The following is a 20,967-nucleotide window of genomic DNA, read 5'->3' as shown; positions in this document are numbered from 1 at the left end:
CCTCTTGCACTCAAGCAAGTGCCTAGATGACAAGCCACTTGCTTGCCATGGGATAGGTTTTCCTTCTTAAATACGGAGAATACTTGCCTTAATGGCTAGTTAAGGTTTTGAAATTTCATTGTACTTTCCTCACTCTTATGGTCTATGGGATCTTTTGGAAGGAAGTCCCCTTTCTAAGGGAACTAAGTCTTAGTTCAACACTTCATTTTAACCAGAAGTACCCATCTAGATTTTATGAGGTGTCCTCACAAGGAGGTAAATATGGAAAAACATGTACCTCATTCTGCTTGAAGGGGAAGATATTTATTACTATTATTAATGAGTTCCTTTTGAGTCATTGTCTTCCTGTCCTAGGAAAGGTTTTTGCCTACTTGTTTATAGGAAGGACATAGCACACTACTCAACCTGATCTCAGACTATTTAACTGAGGAGAGATACTGGGACAAATGCCTGATTGTGGAAACAGCCCACTAGATTGCACTGGGTGCCTGAATGGAAGCCTGCCTGCTTCCCCAGGATGACCAGCACCATTTGTGTACTTCAGGAGAGACTGAGTACCATTCTGGGTTTTAAATCACTAAATGAGGAGTTATTGTGAACATTGGAGATTACTTACTTACCCCTCCCTCCCCGCAGTAATTCCATGATAGTGAAGCTGCCTGGGGAATTGAATCCTATTTTGGGTACAGACTTCCTAGAGTGCATCATATGCTTTAATGAGGAGCCAGCCGATAGAAAGGTGAAGAGAAACCCATTCCCATCCTTCAGATTCTAAGCCTCTTTCCCTAACAGAATAAGCGTCCATGGACTGAAAACCAGACAGGCACAATTCTTATTATGCTGCTTCATGGGACAGGACCTCAAAGATGTAAGATACTCCTGAGGGCATTCTGCACCAAAAAAATTAAATATCCTGTGCACAATATTTTTAAGTTTTGCAAGTTTTATTTGTCAATTAATAAATGCAGAGGCTTCAGCAAGGCAGAGAGGAGTACAGGCCACTGGTTGTACGAAGGAGGGAGATCACCTTGCAGCCTTCCCATCCCCTACCCCCCAGACACCGACTCAGTGGTGAGGCTGCACCTGACCCTGACACAGCATAAGGCCTGAGCCTGCCCCAGAAATACCCTGACGCCCTGCCCCTCTGCACCAGGCTCACCAAGTGTGGGGCAGACAGGCTCAACCAGGCAGGATCCAAGTGTGGAGCGGCTCAGTGCGAGGTCATCTAGGTGTGTGGTAAGAAGATTCTGTGTGGGACAATCTGGGTGCAGGAGGTTCAGTAGGGGGATCAGGATGCACAAAGGCTTGTTGGGGGGGTGGGTCCAGATGCAGGGGCAATGAGACTCTGTAGGGGCTTCCAGGTGAAGGTGGTTGGGGCTCAGAGGAGGGGTCTGGTTGTGGGGGGCTCAGCAGTGGGGGTCTGGATGCTGGAGGATTGGGGCTTGGTGGGGTGGGGGTCTGAGTGCCGCTATTTGGGAGTCAATGGTGTGGGGGGTCTGGATGTGGGAGCTCAAGGTGGTGCAAGGGGGTGGGGCTCGTTAGGGTGGCGGTCTGAGTGCAGGGAGCTCAATGCAGGGTGGTCTGGATGCAGGGGTAGGGGTCTGGATGCAGGAGTTGAGGTTCAATAGGTGAGCTTCGGGTATGGAGGACTAGGGGGGTTCTGGGTATATGGGGTACGGCTTGGCAGGGGTGTCTGGGCATGGGAGGTCCAGATGCAGGGAAGCTGGATGGAAAGGGGAGAAGCTCCCCATACCGTAACCCCTCACCCCGCAGCTGAGGAGCGATGGGGGCAGGAAGCAGTGGCAGAGGGAGGGCTTGTGACAGCAAGGCATAGTTCAACCTGGGAGGCTCCAGAAAAGCTGCCTATAGCATGTCTTGAATTTGAGACTTGCTTGCAGGGCTTCTCTACTTCTGGGGGATGGGAGGAGATGGAAGCCTGCTTGAGAGGTGGTATTTCAGATAAACCAGAGGATTAAAGCCTCAGTGTTCCACTGATTCTTCAGCTGAGAAGAGGGAATGAGGAAGTTGAAATTAAGTCACTACGACACAAAAGCAAATAAAAATTTAAGTTATAAATAAAATGCTCAGGAGAAATCGAACTGCAAACTGGCTCTGCTGCCAGCAGCAGAAATTCTGATGGCCTGAGCTGAAGGGAAGACCTTTAGTCCTGCAGTTTCCAACAAGAGTACTGGACTGCCTCTGAATTCCACAGATGGGAGTCATTACTCATCTGTTCTGAACGAAGAAAGGAGCTGTTAAGCAAAAATAAAAATACATACCTTAGGTGGAAATGTTTTCTCATATATTTTTTTCCACAAATCCACAGGTGTATGTGCATGTAGTTTTCCAATATCACTGTCAGATGCAGGTGGTGGTCCTAAAGATCACAGCATGATATAGAATGACATCAGCATGTTGTCCCAACAATACTGAAATTACCATAACACGTCAAGCCAATGATCCTTCTAGTATAGTATTCTGTATTCAACAGTGACAAGTGGCAGATGAGCTTGAAGAAGGTGCAAGTCCCCCATTATGAAATTAACTGTGTAAGACTTTACAATAAGGTATTTTCTTCTTGACCCAAACCAGTTATCAATTCACAACTAGATTTTTGAAGCCCAAAAGCCCTTATAATTTTTATCTTAACTAGTGTAACTGCAGAGGCTATTCTTAGGAATATAAAATTTTAATCTTTCTTTTAAGTTTACTAAGCTATTTGCCTCAATAATGTAATGTAGCACTGAGTTCCACAGGTTAAATCAATTTTATATAAATTAGTATTTCTTTTTATCTGTTTTAAACTTGTTTCCTCTCATTTTAATAAGCTATTTGAGCAATAAAAATGTTGGACAAGAAGTTCACCAACCTATTTGATTTAGAGAATCCAATCCTGCTGGGATAAACAATGGTTTATTCTGATCCACTGATATGGATTTGCTAAACAGATTAAAAAAAAACAAGTTCATATTAGTAATCAAATGCCTGTCAAATAGTTACACTATATAGGCCAAAGCTAAGCTTTATATTTGGCTCTAAATACACCTAAAAAACATGATCAAGGGTGGTTGGTGGTAGCTTGTGGTCCTCTCCACTACTACTTTCTTTAGGGACCAAAAATCCTTAAGAACATAGGGAGTTCCATCTGCCTTGTGTTAAGCTGCCAAGACCCAGGAGTAAGACTTCAAGAGAGATAATCTTCTACAGACGGTGTCTTTGGAGAAAATATATTTTGATGACTTTTAGGCTGAAAACCTAGCTTTGAAAAGACATTTACAAATAGCCAACAATAAATTCTGTGCAAAACTGTCAATAGTAGGGGAGAGTAGTTGTTACCTTCTGTCAAAGCCAAATGCCAAATGATTAATAAGAACACGGGCTTTCAGCAGGAGGGCCTCAGATTTGCTGGTAAACTGAAAGAAATCGAAGAATAAAGCATGTTATGCTCTTTCCTCACAGAAATTTGTAATGTAAATTAGGTTTTGTGCAAGTGAGGATTACAGCTAGAGAAACTGGGCTACAGTCTAACATCCAGGCTTCTCTATACTAAAAATGCTACAGCAGCACAGCTTCACCACTGTAGTGCATCAATGTAGATGCTACCTACACCGATGAGAGGGATTCTCCTATTCATTTAGGTAATCCACCTCCTCGAGAGGTGGGAACTAGGTCGATGGAAAAATACTTCCATCAACCTAGCACGGTCTATTCCAGGGGTTAGATCGGTATAGCTATGTCTCTTGGGTTTGGATTTTTCACTCATGAGAGATGTAAGTATAACAACTTAAATTCCTAGTGTGGACCAGGCCTCAGTTACAGTAGTGCAAATTAATTGGCTTCCTTAGAGTTACTCCCAATTTACACTGGTATTTGACATACAAATCTGCCCCACTCTGTTTAAAGGACTAATGTATTTGTCAGTGACTACAGATGTCAAGAAAGACAAAATGAAAACCTACATTCAAGAAAGAACAGAAGATGGAATTCTGTAATATCGTATGGGCTCACATTTTTGATTTATACAGTTTAAACTAAGAGAGACAGACCTTTTGCAAAAAAGACTAATGAATTATTAAACCTTTCAACTATAGTGAAAATTGTCCAGAATACCATGAACATGCAGAGCTGTAATGTAACAAACAACTACAAACATGTTCTCTTGGGACTTAAATCATATGATAAAAAGCAGTTTTACAGCAGTGGCAGTATAAGGATTGATAGTACAAATTATTCGGAAGAGGGTTCCTAAAATGCTTTTTTCAAGCAGCATCCTCTCTCAGCTTCTGACTTGTTTTTCAACAGCAAACCTGTATCTTCCAGGGCCAAATCCTATTCTAATGAAGAAAAGAAACTGTTACCTACCTCTCTGTAACTGTTATTTTTCAAGATGTTTTCTTTCAACTGTAGGTGTGCACCTTCCTCATGTACAGATTTGGGAGAACTTTTTCCCTCAGCGATACCCCTCGGGACAATTTGAGAGCCCTTCTGTCACCTTACGCCACTACATGCTGGTTTAAGAAGGTGGAGCCACTTCCATCCCTTGCAGTTCCTTCATACCAGATAGATTCCAATAGAGAGAGAAAGGAAGGGGGGCCATGGAATGCACATGTGCAACACATATCCAGGAACAACAGTTACAGAAATCTAGGTAACTATTTTTTCTTTGAGTGCTTGCACATGTCCATTCCACTGTAGGTGATTCATAAGCCGACAAACATGGAACTGGGCTTGGAGTCTCTTTGAACAGTGACTGTAGGACAATGCATCTGAAATTGGCTTCATCCCTGGACTGATGGGAAATGACATAATCAGAAGCAAAAATGTGGGCTAATGACCAAGTTGCTGCTTTACTATGTCTATGATCAGCACTTGCACCAAAAAAGCAGCTTAAGTTGTCTGTGCTCTAGTAGAATGAGCCAATACTCTAGCCGGTGGGGCTATATTAGCCAACTGGTAGCATATACAAATCCACAAAGAGATCCAGGATGAGATTTTCTCAGTGAAAACTTGCTGGCCTTTAGCCTTGCCCGAAACTGCACTGAACAACTGCATGGAAGATTTAAAGGAGTTAGTATGCTCCATGTAGAAAGCTAAGGCCCCTTTCACATCCAGTCAATTAAGTCTATCCTCATCTCTATACACATGAGGTTTTGGGAATAATGTTGGCAAACAGATTGACTGTTTAACATGAAAATTAGAAAGTATCTTTGTGAAAAAATTTGGGTGAGGGAAGAGATAAACATTATCTTTATGGAAAACTGTATAGGGAGGCTCTGACACTAGGTATCTCAACTCACGACCCTTCTGGCTGAGATAATGGCAACCTTGAAAGAGATGGAAGAGAGAGCAAATTTCAAGGGCTTCAAATGGTGGTCCCATCAGCTTTACTAGGACCAAGTTCAGATCCCAAAGAGAGACAGGATCTTGCACATGCAGGTACAATCTGATCAAACCCTTCAGCAATCTGATAGCAACGGGGTGGGAGAAAAGGGATCTATTATCCACCAAGATATGGAAGGCTATGATACCTGCCAGATGTACTCTTATAGAGCTAATTGCCAATCTCTGATTTTTTAGGTATAGGAGATAATCCAGCATGAGATTCAGAGGTGCATGCTCTGGGAATATGCCTTTCTGCCTGGACCAAATGGAGAAGTGCTTCCATTTAGCCAGGTAAGTGCCCCAGCTGAGGATTTTCTACTATTGAGAAGCAATTCCTAGACATCCTTAAAACAGGATTTCTCCAAACGCATTAACCATGTAGCATCTACGCCATCAGGTGGAGATCTCATAGGTTGGGATGGAGCAGGCAGCTATGGTCCTGAAAAATCACATATGGCTCCAGCTGGAGAGAGAGCAGAGGCTTGATTGACAAGGTCTGTCTTAACCATACAGACAAGGGTAGCCTAGAATTCCTTACCTGTAAGGGGCTAAGAAGCTCAAATAACCTGGTTGGCACCTGACCAAAAGGACCAATGGGGAAAGAAGATACTTTCAAATCTTAGGGGGCAGGGGCGGGTCAGGGAAGGCTTTGTTGGTGTGTTCTCTGGGGAAAGCAGAGAAGCATCAGGTCAAAAAACTCCTTCTCCTATAAACCATCCTGTACAAGTCTCTGATATTACAAAAAGAGTAAGTAAATAAGGCAAGGTGCATTAGATTAGCTTTTGTTTTCAACGTGTGAATTTTCCCTTTGCTAGAGGGAGGTTTATCCCGGTTTTTTGTAACTTTAAGGTTTTGCCTAGAGGGGAATCCTCTGTGTTTTAAATCTGATTACTCTGTAAAGATTTACCATCCTGATTTTACAGAAGTGATTCTTTTACCTTTTCTTTAAAATAATTTTTTCTTTTAAGAACCTGATTGATTTTTCATTGTTTTTAAGATCCAAGGGTTTGGGTCTGTGTTCACCCGTACCAATTGGTGAGGATATTATTCTCCAGCCTTCCCCAAGAAAGGGGGTGTAGGGCCTGGGGGAATATTTTGGGGGAATAGGATTCCAAGTGGTCCTTTCCCTGGTTCTTTGTCTAAATCACTTGGTGGTGGCAACATACTGTTCAAGGACAAGGCAGAATTTGTGCCTTGGGAAAGTTTTTAACCTAAGCTGGTAAAAATAAGCTTAGGGGTCTTTCATGCGGGTCCCCACATCTGTACCCCAGAGTTCAGAGTGGGGAAGGAACCCTGACAAGGTCAGTAGAGCCAAGTACAATTGCTATTGAGGCCATGCCGGTGCTATAAGGATGAGACGAGCATGGTCTTGTTTGACTCTGAATTGGAGGGAAGGCATATGGAAGTGGGGGGGAGGGTCCCTCCAGAGTAGCAGAAAAGCACCTGTCAATGAACCTGGCTGAGACCTCCCCAGGAACAAAACCGATGGCATTTTCTGTTGGACTTTGTTGCAAACAGGTCTGCTTGAGGAGTCCCTCAGAGCTGGAAGATTGATCTGGCAATGTCCAGGTCTAAAGACCGTTTGTGGTGATAGAAGAAGTTCCTGCTCTGTTGATCTGCCAACACGTTTTACTTCCCTGGAAGGTAAGCAGTGCTGACATTTATTGAATTGCATGACAAAGCTCTGACCTTGTCTCAGTGGGTCCCACGCTTCCTGGCAGATTATGCTAGCCTCAGAGGCTCACTGTGACCTCCATGTAGCCCTTCTCTCTCTAGAGGCAAGGGTCACAGCCTACTGAGCCATTTTCATCATAAGCCAGCAAGGGCGGTGAGAAGTTATCCTCCCACGCACAGTCACTGTTGTTTCCCAGTCTCAGTGATTAGTCAGGGAGAGGAGGGGGCAGCCCGGGCCCACCCTTTACTCCAGGCTCCAGCCCAGGGACCCTGATAGTAACAGCTCTTGATAGCTGACTTTTTGGAAACAGGTCGAGTACGATTCCCTAGGCCACTTCCCCACAGCAGCCCCCACTTTCTCAATATCTTCATCACCCTTACCTCAGGGCCTCCTTTCTTGTGCCTGATAATGTTTATACTGCTCCATTTCTCCAGCAGCATGGCTCCCTCCTACAGCTCCTGATACACACCCCACCCCCACCTGACTAAGTGGGAGGCTTTTAACTAGTTTCAGCCAGCCCGACTGGCTTCAGGTGTCCCAATCAACCTACCTGTCTCCACTGCGTTTTGGAAGGAACTTAATTGGCCCCAGGTGTCTTGATTAACCTGGAGCAACTGCCATTTGGTTACCATGGTAAGAGGGATTTGTTTAGCCTGGGGCTAACATATCTGTTTCTCACTACTTTCCTATAGCCATCTGGCCTTGTCCCGTTACAATTGGTTATGCAAAAGTCCAAGAGGCGAATTGCCTCCTGGCATAGCTGAGTCTACCACGCTTATTGGAATTATTAATAATATTTGAAATGATTAATGTTAATATGGGAAATTGCCAAACCCTAATTTAACCATATATTCCTCTATTAAATCCAAAGGCCAAATGATATTTATACAATTGCTCTAAACATGCCTAAATAGCCTGTAACTGTGCCTGGAAACAGCTAGCTAACTACAGCAGAAACCCCTCCATGGCCAGATCACCTGATTGACTAAGAGGCATTGCCAGGACTGCTCAATGCTTATGCCTGCAGCTGCGATCTCTCCTCTGCCTGCCTTATTCCCAGCCTTGCTTCAGGCCTGTTCCTACCCTTTAGGAGGCCTTTCTCCTGCCCTACTCCAGTTCTCAAGGGATCCCTGCTCCCCCGCTCAGTTTCTAATTCTGAGGACTGGTGCTTCAAATAATTTAATGGATCTGGAGTTTGCCCAAGCACAAGCTCTTCTCGACTTCATGTAGGCTATTGATAGATTGCTCCTCTTTGAGCCCGGTCACCCACCAACAACCTCCTTAGAAGTCATCCAAACAGTAACAAAACATTTATTTACAAATGGGCTAAACCCAGGGGTGTTTAGATCCATATTGGTTGGTTCCAATGTGGTCAGGCAGGTATTAGCAATGAATCCTTTAAGAGTTTACTTTTTATACCATTCAACAAACAAATGATGTATTGCCAACTACTGATTTCAGTTAAAAACCAATTTGAGACCGTTCACTCTTATTTCCAGTCTTAATCTACATAACATTTACAACCTCCTTTCTTCCCAAGGCCTTTGCTCCCCTCCTTCTTGCTGTTCAGTAGTTTTCCCATTGCATAGGCTTGAACACTGGTGTGTGGATTGTGGAAGGGCTGTGTAGTGAGGCAGAGTGGTCTCCCTCTTATGCAGACAGAGAGAAACTACTCCCTGCCCTCTGGTGGGCAGAGTCAGGCCAGGCCCACCCCTTGCACCTGAAGCAAAGAGGGGAACAGGAAGTATTGGAGGCGGGGCTTCCATCTCAGTTGAGGGAGAGCCAGGGAAGGAGTCGGACTCTGCTGCCTTGCTGCTGGTTCCTGAACCAGGAACTGGAATGTATCAACTCCTGCCTCTGGAGGAACATACGGAGGAGCAGCTGCCTGGCAAATATCTGGAGGTGCTGCCACACAGTGAGTACCCTGAGGAGCTGCTGGAACTGCCATCTGCTGAGAACCACGAGGGTAATGAAGCCATACAACCAGGTAGGGATAGGAAGTAGCCCAGGGAAACCAGACATTAGTCCAGTTGCATTTGCTGAAGCCACAGTCAGCATATTTCAGCAGGATCCCTGCTACTGTTAGGGCCCTTGGCTGGGACCCAGTGGAATAGGGTGAGCCCAGGTCTCCCTGTCCCCTGCCAACCCCACCTCTGGGGTGGCAGCCTGTGTTTGTTTGCTGTCTGCCCAGCCAGGGAGCTGGGCCACTGACTGGTTTGTTTGCTTTCTGCCCCTCCACCCAGGGGACAGGAGCCTGACCGTGCTAATTCCCTATTGATCGGCTTTCAGCTGCTAGGTGTCATAGCAAGACAGAGTGGCCTCCCTCTGATACAGACAGGGAGGAACCACTCCAAGCCACTACAGGCTGTATTGACTCATTTTAAGAGAGAATCTCTGTTTAAAATTTAAAACCATCTGCAGTCACCCCTATCGGTCAGAGGTCTTCTTTCTAGAAACTTCCCCTATATCATTAGTTATTCTTTGAACCAGACATCCTCCTTACTTTATTCCTTCTGGCCTTATCACTTATTAGTCCTCCCTTCTACTTGCTAGTCGGAACCTTTCTTTACAACACATATATATTTCCTTAGTCAAACTTAAACTAATTTTAATTCTTTAATTTTATACTTATCCTACATCACTCCTCCCTATCTGTTGATATAAAAAACAGTGAGTTATCCATTAGAATTAACAAGTTCTTTCCTACTATAATGTGGGAGGAAAACTGAACAGGCTAGTCACACAGCAACTCCCTGACAAATACATGAGCCATTAGATCCCAAGGTGCCCAGATACCTTGAGTCTGCAAGGACCTCATATGAGTCCCCCAACCTAGGGCTGATGCATCTTTGACTAAAGTGAGGGTTGGCAGCAGGAGTATAAAGGGCACCCCCACACAAAGACTTCCAGAGAGTTCATCCACCAATCCAGAGACGACAAAACTGACACTGGCACTCAAACCACCTTGTCCAAAAGATGACAGTTTGGGGCACACACTGATGCTAGCCATGTTTGAAGCTTTCTAAGATGCAGCCTGGTGAGTTGAACCATATGGGTACACGCTGCCATATGACCCAGGAGGCTGAGGCAGCTGCATGCTTTGGTGAGACAATATGTTTTCCATCGCAGCACCAAGCCCCATGGTGCTTCAAACCTGGATTGTGGTAGCAAAGTCTTGGCCTTTGTGGAGTTCAAGACCACTCCAATAAACTCTATCCTCTGTACAGGTTTTAAAATAGATTTGTTCCAATTTACTAGGAGCCCCAGCGCATCAAATGTGGACAGGACAGTTGATACACTGGATAACACCTGAGCTTTGGGCTGACTTCCAATCAACCAGTCCTCTAGGTATGGGAACAAATGTAAATGTGCTGCCACCACCACCATACACTTTATGAACACTCAAAAAGCAGCTAAGAGACCAAATGGGAGCACTGTAAACTGATAAAGGGTCTTATTTGGCACAAATCTGAGGAACTGCCAATGGTTGTGAAGTAAGTGTTCTTTAAGCTAAGGGCAGTGTATCAATCACCCTGTTCCAGGGATGGAATAATCAAGGCTAGGATAACCATGCACAATTTTATTTTCTTCAGGAATTTGTTCAATTTCTTAGATCTAAAATAGGCCTGAGATTTTTTTTTTTTGCTTTGAGGATTAGGGAGTAGCAGTGCCTTTCCCCCGAAGCCCAATGGGACTCACTCCGACACCTGCCTGAAGAAGTGACAGGACCTCCTGCTGAAAGACTATCTTGTGAGAGTGATCCCTTAAGAAGGATGAGGAACGGGGGGTGGGGAGGAAGGGTAGAAATGAACTGGAGGGCATTTCCCAGACCCACTGAACCAATGTTATGTGGGCCTGCACTTAGGAAAGGGGATAAGTGATTTATAAACAAAAGGTGGGAAACAGCTGGAACTACAGTAACTAGTATACGGTCCTTGATCAACACGTTAAAATGTCTGTTTAGACAAGGTGGCTGGATGGGATAAGCCCACTGCTGCTGAAGAGGAGGGTGACGGATATAATCTCCTATAACTCCTGCCCTTTCTCCTCAGTGGATCTTGAGATTGGGGAGGAAAGCCTTGGTGTCTGTATGGCTGATGAGGATGGAACTGTTTCCTCTTTGTCACAGGAGTATAGATTCCAAGAGATTTTAATGTCACCCTGGAATCTTTTATAGCTATGGAGCTTATTGTCCATCTTATCGGAAAACAAAGAGGGACCTTTGAAAGGGAGGTTCTGGATGGTCTGCTGGACTTCTGTGGGCAGCCCACATGACTGTAACCATGAACATCTTCTCACAGAAATAAATGATGCCATGGTTTGAGCCACCACATCTGCTCCATCCAAACTGCCAGAATTGCTCTGCAGGACAATCAGTTTTCCTTCATCCACAATTACTGTGAACACCTGCCTACAGTTATCTGGTAGCTTGTTTTTAAATTTTATAATTTTCTCCCAAAGGGTGAAGTCATAGCAGCTCAGTAGCGCCTGTAGGTTTTCAATCCTAAACTTCAGACTCCCTATAGAATAAAGTTTGAGTCCAAACAGTAGTCTCTTCACCTCTTTGCCTTTCAGCATTGATGTTTGATGTCCTTGTCTCTCCTGTTTGTTAGCAGCTGCCACCACCAAGAGGCAGCTGCTAACGAACAGGAAGAGGGTGAGAGGACAAATACTCATGGCCCTTTCAAGGGACATAGTACCTGCTTTAAACTCACTTTGCTGTGGGAGGTAAGGAGAATGGTGTCTGCCACAGCGCCCTGACCAGCTCCAAAATGGCTTCATTAATCAGCAGAGCCACGCTGGCAAGGGCTGTCAATTCCAGAATTTCCACCAATTTGCATGAGCTTTCACACATCTCCTCTGCCTGAATGTCAAGAACAGAAGCCACTCTTCTCAACAGATCTTAATGAGCCCTTGGGTGGTAGTGACTTGCTTGTTGCCTCAACAGCCTCATCTGGAGATGAAGAAGAGGATACCACAAGATTCTGAGTTGGTGGCTGCTCCACAACTTGTGGTGGGAAAGACGCTTGAGTAACTTCTGGCAGATCTTGGTACTGGGAACCAGATAATGATGCTCTTGCTGCCAATGACCCCATAGCAATCTTGATGACAAAGAATGAGAAAGTTGCAGGGAGGACCAAGCCAGAGGAGGGATGTCCCACAGTGTCCAGAATAGACACTCATATGAGACTCGGTCCCAACTTTGACCAGCCCATCGCCCTTAAGAGGATGAGGCCAATGCTTGACTGTTGCATGATCCACAGTCCTCAACTCTAAGATGGACAATATGCCCTCTGTCTTGGATGGGACGAGGAATGCACCTCTAAGTGCAAAGAGGAAGAATCTGAAATGTCTGACATTAGAGGGTCAGAAACAGTTGGGACTGGGATAGGTAGCCTGAGCCTGAGCATGGTAATACTGGACATATCATTGGAGGCTTGCCCTTTGACTACAGTGGCCTTTGTGGAAACTTGGAAGGTAATGGTACTGTGAGTGCCTGACATGGAGAGGTAGGTGCTGCAAGCATCAGTACCAACTGTAAACCTTCTTGTACTACCGGGGATGGTGGGACTGAGAGGCTAAGCTGGTCCCTTGGGGCTGCATACGACTCTGGGGTGATTGGGAGAGGCAATCACGGATAGTCTGCCATAGAGATCTTTCAGGAGATGCCCTCAACAGACCTGGAACAGGCTCTGAAGGTGGCAATCCCTTCTTCTTAGTTGAAGACTGCTCCAGCATATCTTAGAGTCTCCCTCCTGAATGTCTTAGAGTCTCTGCCTCTACTAGGCTTTGGCACTGACATCCCCGATTGATGTACTGAGCCTGAGAAGGGTCCAAGCCTTTTCTTCGACATCACTAAATGGGACTGTGGAGTTGCAGACATCTCTACTGCACTGTGTACTAAGGCTGATGTACTTGGGGCACTCTTTGCATGAAGCAAGTCCGATGGGGGACAAAGTGCTGCCTCCATGAGCAAACATTTGAGGCTTGCCACTCTATCTTTCTTTGAGTGGGGCTTAAATCCCTTACAAACCTCAACATTTGTCACATATGTAGGATTCTACCAAACATTTCAAATGGCCGGGTGTGGATCATTGATCACAGGCTTAGCGTATGTGCGGCAGAACTTAAAACCTGGTGAGTGTGGCATCATTTTGGTATCAATACCAAAAGATGAAAACTAGTCCAAAAAGACCTAAGACTAAAATCTGTTGCTAAAACTAGCTTAAACTTAACTACCTTCTAACAATAATAGGGTATATCTGCAAAGGAATGAGGGAAGCTTATGCCAACAAGTCTGAGATCACTCCAACAACTGTCACTGGCAGTATGAAAGTAATGGCTGGGGGGGGTCAGGGCAGCTCTTTCCCCTTATACCAGTATGCCGTGGCCATCCCAGTGAGTACCACTGAGGGAAAAAACTTGTCTGACAACTGCACAAGGTATACACACACCTACAGTGGAAAGACATGTGCAAGCAAGTGAAAAAGAAACTTCTGCCACGTATTTCAGTAGGATGAGGATTTGGTCCCCAGACACCAGTGCAGGGGGTCAAATGTTTTTAACTGACCTAGGCCACACAGAGGCTTAGAGGACACCTTAACATTCTTCTAAATTTAGTGAAATCTAATCCTAAGGGTCAAATTCTGGTTTAGAGTGCACAAGTGCACACACAATAAACCAGAACAAAAACCTACCCTCTATCTCTGGTACACAGTGGAGGATGGCTGCCACTATGATGGCCCTTCTGAGACTCCCCCATGCTTCACTGAAACTTCACTTGTGGAGGACCTAAAGTATAGCTCTCAAGCCTTGGCTACATGAGAAAGTTTGCACTGCCTTACCTTAAAGTGTGATGCTAAATCAATCCAAAGGGCTGTACTGACATTTTTATATCAGTTTAAACCAAGTTTATTTCATTATACGTTAAGTCAATTAGGAATCAATTTAAGTTAAACCAAAATAAGTCACTGGTAAAATGAAATAAGAGTGAGTGTCCACTGGCTTTTTGTACCAGTTTAACTACATCAATTTAAAATCACATCTTAAACTAAACTAGCACAACTTTCTTAGGTAGACAGGGCCTGAGAGGCACTCTCTGGGGCTCTAAACCTGCAGTATCAAAGTGAATGGGAATTTTGCCATTGGCTTCAATGGGATCAAGCCCTAGGTCCTCCACAACCCCTTCTTGTCAACTGTTGAGAATAGCCCACTTCCACCTTAACTGAATTGGCTCATTAGCACTGACCCCCCACTTGGTAAGACAACTCCCATCTTTTCATATGATGTGTATTTATACCTCCCTACTGTATGTTCCACTCCATGCATCTGATGAAGTGGGTTTTTAGCCCACGAAAGCTTGTGCCCAAATAAATTTGTTAGTCTCTCAGATGGGGCTGTAACTACTGTGACTATTACTTTTGAAGCATGTATGCACACTCATTTAAGCCAATTTTCCTGCAGTAGCTAGCATGTAGCCCAGTCTATTTACTTAATAAATACCACAGAGTATCTACAGTACATGACATAATAAAATAGTGAAACTCATCAAAATTAATTAGGAGATTTGTTAATTTGGTTTTCACTACCTTTAACCAGAGTAATTTTATTCACTATAAGGAATTTTATTTGTAACAATTCCAGTAGTAAGATAAAGTTTTCCATTTATGCTAAGAAAATGTTATTATACCCTTGATGGAAAAGTGATCTATGCCTTTTATCTGTATCACCTCTTAAAAAGATCCAAAGTTATGGGTGTAAGAAGTTTAATACTCTAACATATCTGGTAAAGGAGACAAGATATGAAGGCACAAATGGTGTCATCCTAACATAAAGCTTCAGTAAATGGACCTTGCACAGAAAATCTATGGGGAAAGACGTCCTCTTTTGGAATACTGCAGCAAGGTGCAGGACACCTATGTTGTTGGGGGTTGCTTATACCATGTTCTGTGATGGGAGGCATAGTCCCTGTGTGTCCTCTGCAGGGATTCTGACTGGTGGACTCTCAGAGTTGGTTTACTCTCTGGATATACCCCACACTTCCTCTGCAGACCCCAACATCCCTATTCAACATGTTCACTCATGGAGAAAGCCATCATAAGCCTTACTGATTTGTCCCAATCATATCACGTTTATCTAGATGTTTTATATATCTCTTTTAGTTATTGTTTAATCTCAAATAGTGCCCATTCCTCTCCTCCCCCAACAAAAAAAGACTATACAAACCACTAGTGATGCTCCGTAATAATGCGAAACAAATCTCAGTGTCTTGCATATTATTTTCCTCATCTCAGAGTCAAACTCCTGAAGAAGTACATATAACAAAAATATTTTTACACTGAGAATATTTTTTTTAATATAAACTGCATTACATGGTTATGCTACAATGAAGGAGTTTAGCTATCACTTTATTTTTAAGTGAAAAGTTGTATAATATAATTATCTCTCAATACAGAATTCAGTAACCATCTATTGTGACTTAAAAGACTAGTTAGAATTTTTATTTTTCTACAGAGGGCTCCTGTTACAGGCAATGTGTTACTCCAGGCTCAAGCTTAATTATTGCCTGAAGGAGCCTCTTAACTGGGGATGTGTATTCAATTTCCAATGAGTCATTGTTCTCTCCTGCTTTAAAATTTAAAAAGTAACAAACTTTGCCATACTATAAGGTAATCTTCTCTTTTTAAGTCACAATATTCGACTGTCTTTGGACCTACACCCTCTAAACGGCACCAGTCATACCAATTGAGGTGTGTGCGCACGCGCACACACACACCCCTACCTCTTTTAATCAGTAACTGTGCCTGTTTAGTATATGTACAAGATCATATGAATGACCTTTCTTGGAAAAACTGTGGGTAACATCCTGGACTTCAAAGGGACCGGGATTTCATCCTGTGTCTATTATGTTCTGAATCATTTACTGAGTCAAGAAAATCATGATTTTTTTTTAAATAAAGCAAAACCTGGGTATGAAAGAATGCATAGTACACTGCTAGTAAGAATTAAATAACTCAAATAGTTGGCCACACAGCAGTATATTGTACTGCCAGCTAAAGGACTCAGTATGGAAGATGTCACAATATGTCTGTCCAGGCCCAGGAGCATCAATGGCTTCATGAAAATGAACGGTGCATTTCTTGAATTTTTTTTTTATATCAGAGGGAACCAACTGCAATGCTCTTTGACATTGCTTATCAGTTAATTTACAGAGAGGCATTAGAAGATGTGACCACTCACTTACTTGTCCTTTCTAAATCAGATGATAAATGACTGTGTAAGCAAGTTTCAGAGTAACAGCCATGTTAGTCTGTATCCACAAAAAGAAAAGGAGTACTTGTGGCACCTTACAGACTAACACATGTATTTGAGCATAAGCTTTTGTGAGCAACAGCTCACTTAATCGGATGCAATCAGTGGAAAATACAGTTGGGAGATTTATATACACAGAGACCATGAAACAATGGGTGTTACCATACACACTGTAACGAGACTGATCAGGTAAGGTTAACTATTACCAGCAGGAGAGCGGGGGGGCGTGGGGGGAGGGGACCTTTTGTAGTGATAATCAAGGTGTGCCATTTCCAGCAGTTGACAAGAACATCTGAGGAACAACGGAGGGTATTTGTCTCTATCTGAGAGGTTGGAGCAAATGCTGTTGTAGAGCTTGGCTGTAGACAATGGATCGTGTGGTGTGGTCTGGATGAAAGCTGGAGGCATGTAGGTAGGAATAGCGGTCAGTAGGTTTCCGGTATAGGGTGGTGTTTATGTGACCATCGCTTATTAGCATCGTAGTGTCCAGGAAGTGGATCTCGTGTGGACTGGTCCAGGCTGAGGTTGATGGTGGGATGGAAATTGTTGAAATCATGGTGGAATTCCTCAAGGGCTTTTTTTCCATGGGTCCAGATGATGAAGATGTCATCAATGTAGTGCAAGTACAGTAGGGGCATTAGGGGACGAGAGCTGAGGAAGCGTTGTTCTAAGTCAGCCATAAAAATGTTGGCATACTGTGGGGCCATGCGGGTACCCATGGCAGTGCCACTGATTTGAAGGTATACATTGTCCCCAAATGTAAAATAGTTACGGGTGAGGACAAAGTCACAAAGTTCAGCCACCAGGTTTGCTGTGACAGTATCGGGGATACTGTTCCTGACAGCTTGTAGTCCATCTTTATGTGGAATATTCGTGTAGAGGGCTTCTACATCCATAGTGGCTAGGATGGTGTTTTCAGGAAGATCACCGATGGATTGTAGTTTCTTCAGGAAGTCAGTGGTGTCTTGAAGATAGCTGGGAGTGCTGGTAGCGTAGGCCCTGAGGAGGGAGTCTACATAGCCAGACAATCCTGCTGACAGGGTGCCAATGCCTGAGATGATGGGGTGTCCAGGATTTCCAGGTTTATGGATCTTGGGTAGCAGATAGAATACCCCTGGTCGGAGTTCCAGGGGTGTATCTGTGATTTGTTCTTGTGCTTTTTCAGGGAGTTTCTTGAGCAAATGGTGTAGTTTCTTTTGGTAACCCTCAGTGGGATCAGAGGGTAATGGCTTGTAGAAAGTGGTGTTGGAGAGCTGCCTACTAGCCTCTTGTTCATATTCCGACCTATTCATTATGACGACAGCACCTCCTTTGTCAGCCTATTTGATTATGATGTCAGAGCTGTTTCTGAGGCTGTGGATGGCATTGAGTTCTGCATGGCTAAGGTTATGGGGCAAGTGATGCTGCTTTTCCACAATTTCAGCCCGTGCACGTCAGCGAAAGCACTCAATGTAGAAGTCCAGTCTGTTGTTTCAACCTTCAGGAGGAGTCCACCCAGAATCCTTCTTTTTGTAGTCTTGGTAGGAAGGTCTCAGTGGGCCAGTATGTTGTTCAGAGGTGAGTTGGAAATATTCCTTGAGTTGGAGACGTCGAAAATAGGATTCTAGGTCACCACAGAACTGTATCATGTTTGTGGGGGTGGAGGGGCACAAGGACAGGCCCCGAGATAGGACAGATTCTTCTGCTGGGCTAAGGGTATAGTTGGATAGATTAACAATATTGCTGGGTGGGTTAAGGGAACCACTGTTGTGGCCCCTTGTGGCATGTAGTAATTTAGATAGTTTAGTGTCTTTTTTCTTTTGTAGAGAAGCAAAGTGTGTGTTGTAAATGGCTTGTCTAGTTTTTGTAAAATCCAGCCACCGCACTTGCTCCAACCCCTCAGACAGAGACAAACACCTACAAGATTTCTATCAAGCGTTCTTACAATTACAATACCCACCTGCTGAAGTGAAGAAACAGTTTGACAGAGCCAGAAGAGTACCCAGAAGTTACCTACTACAGGACAGGCCCAACAAAGAAAATAACAGAATGCCACTAGCCATCACCTTCAGCCCCCAACTAAAACCTCTCCAATGCATCATCAAGGATCTACAACCTATCCTGAAGGACGACCCATCACTCTCACAGATCTTGGGAGACAGGTCAGTCCTTGCCTACAGACAGCCCCCCAACGGGAAGCAAAAACTCACCAGCAACCACACACCACACAACAGAACCTATCCTTGCAACAAAGCCCATTGCCAACTGTGTCCACATATCTATTCAGGGGACACCATCATAGGGCCTAATCACATCAGCCACACTCTCACAGGCTTGTTCACCTGCACGTCTACCAATGTGATATATGCCATCATGTGCCAGCAATGCCACTCTGCTATGTACATTGGTCAAACTGGACAGTCTCTACATAAAAGAATAAATGGACACAAATCAGATGTCAAGAATTATAACATTCAAAAACCAGTCGGAGAACACTTCAATCTCTTTGGTCGCTCGATTACAGACCTGAAAGTGGCAATTCTTCAACAAAAAAACTTCAAAAACAGACTCCAATGAGAGACTGCTGAATTGGAATTAATTTGCAAACTGGATACAATTAACTTAAGCTTGAATAAAGACTGGGAGTGGATGGGTCACTACATAAAGTAAAACTATTTCCCCATACTTACTCCCCTCCCCCCGCTGTTCCTCAGATGTTCTTGTCAACTGCTGGAAATGGCCCAGATTGTAATCACTACAAAAGGTCCCCCCCACCCCCGACACTCTCCTGCTGGTAATAGCTCACCTTACCTGATCACTCTCGTTACAGTGTGTATGGTAACACCCATTGTTTCATGTTCTCTCTGTATATAAATCTCCCCACTGTATTTTCCACTGAATGCATCCGATGAAGTGAGCTGTAGCTCACAAAAGCTTATCCTCAAATAAATTTGTTAGTCTGTAAGGTGCCACAAGTCCTCCTCCTCTTTTTGTGTAAGCAAGTGTTTAAAACTAAAATTGCAGAATTAAGAAGTGAGCATAACTCATTTTGTTGCCTAGGCTGCCCCAGCTCCCCAAACCAGCGACCAACCTACGGGAGGGATCGTCTCTCTCCCTCTGCCATACTGCCACAACTGCAGTCAGCATGGACACCAAAGCTGGATTCCCCTTATTATAAAAAAGAGGTTGTGTCAGACAGGGCATTCTTTGGGAGTACTCTGGAACTTGCTACCCTCCTTTGTCTGAAACAGACCAAATCTGGTGATCTTCCAGGCATGCGAGAAAAGATAAGCGTTTGCAAAGATTTTTGGAGAAGGATGAGGGTATGCTTCCAATAATGATGAAGGGATGAAAAGGAGTTACTGTAGGTGGCTGAGTTCCTGTTCTAATGATCACTTTACTGGAATTTTATTGCATTATTAATCATGTGTTAGGGCTCACAGAGCTTTGGCTAGATGTCTTAATTATTTTTATATCTAAATAAATAAAACCAAATGGAAAATAAATATATATATCACTTACATGAAAAATATCATATTTGCTTCCAATTATCACCAGAGGCACTGGAAAAGGGTCAATTAATTCATGATCCTGTTAAACAACATAATATATTTAAAACCTGAAACAAGTCACAAAAGCACAATAAAACAGCTAAACACGAGAAAACAGGATGAGAATGATTTTTAAAAGACATCAAAATCTTAGACACAAAAGTTTATGCAATATAATTATTTTCTAATGCAATCACTCCACAAATGTCCGGAGGGGGGGACACCACTTGAGGAAGGGAACTCCTTTCTGGCATAAACCTGGTGGAAATGGCTCCTGCACCAGACATTCCCACTGAACACAGAGGGCATGTAAATGGAAGGAAGGAAAGGAGTACATTAGAGAGTATAAATTAGAGAAGCACCAGGGCTGGGCCAGCATGGGATCAAGGAGCCATAACTGGCTGCCTAATGTGGCCCCCTCCATACCAAGCAGAGTGCTGAATAGAGAAGAAATGATTTTTTTGGAGAGTTTGGGGACAACTTCCTGGTGCAAGTGCTGGAGGAACCAACTAGAGGCTGTGCTCCTCTTGACCTGCTGCTCACAAACAAGAAGAACTGGTAGGAGAATTAGAAGTGGGTGGCAACCTGGGCAACAGTGATGATGAGATGGTCGAGTTCAGGATCCTGACAAAAGGAAGAAAGGAGAGCAGCAGAATACGGACCCTGGACTTCAGAAAAGCAGACCTTGACTCCCTCAGGGAACTGATGGGCAGGATCTCCTGGGAGGCTAATATGAGGGGGAAAGGAGTCCAGGAGAGCTGGCTGTATTTTAAAGAAATCTTATTGAGGGAGCAGGAACAAACCATCCCGAAGTGCAGAAAGTATAGCAAATATGGCAGGCGACCAGCTTGGCCTAACAGAGAAATCTTTTGTGAGCTTAAACACAAAAAGAAAGCTTACAAGAAGTGGAAACTTGGATGACTATGGAGGAGTATATAAATATTGCTTGAGCATGCAGGGGTGTAATCAGGAAAGCCAAAGCACAATCGGAGTTGCAGCTAGTAAGGGATGTGAAGGGTAACAAGAAGTGTTTCTCCAGGTATGTTAGCAACAAGAAGGTGGTCAGGG

General features: G+C 44.0%; 1 protein-coding gene across 3 annotated transcripts in view; it reads right to left on the bottom strand.

The window, feature by feature from the left end:
- The window catches only part of LOC119853246 (cytoplasmic dynein 2 light intermediate chain 1), a 133,202-nt gene that overhangs the window by 87,917 nt on the left and 24,318 nt on the right, over positions 1-20,967 (bottom strand). For all 3 annotated transcript variants that reach the window (XM_043511879.1, XM_043511880.1, XM_038396095.2), the window contains exons 7-11: positions 19,871-19,939; positions 15,284-15,361; positions 3,337-3,413; positions 2,870-2,940; positions 2,280-2,377 (exon numbers count right to left, since the gene is read on the bottom strand). In XM_043511879.1, coding sequence (XP_043367814.1) covers positions 2,280-2,377; positions 2,870-2,940; positions 3,337-3,413; positions 15,284-15,361; positions 19,871-19,939 — 393 coding nt within the window. The remainder of the gene's footprint in view (positions 1-2,279; positions 2,378-2,869; positions 2,941-3,336; positions 3,414-15,283; positions 15,362-19,870; positions 19,940-20,967) is intronic.

Source organism: Dermochelys coriacea, chromosome 3, assembly GCF_009764565.3.
Source record: "Dermochelys coriacea isolate rDerCor1 chromosome 3, rDerCor1.pri.v4, whole genome shotgun sequence".
Classification (NCBI taxonomy): domain Eukaryota; kingdom Metazoa; phylum Chordata; order Testudines; family Dermochelyidae; genus Dermochelys; species Dermochelys coriacea.
The sequence above is the reverse complement of the archived record's forward strand: the minus strand, read 5'-3'. Positions and strand labels throughout refer to the sequence as shown.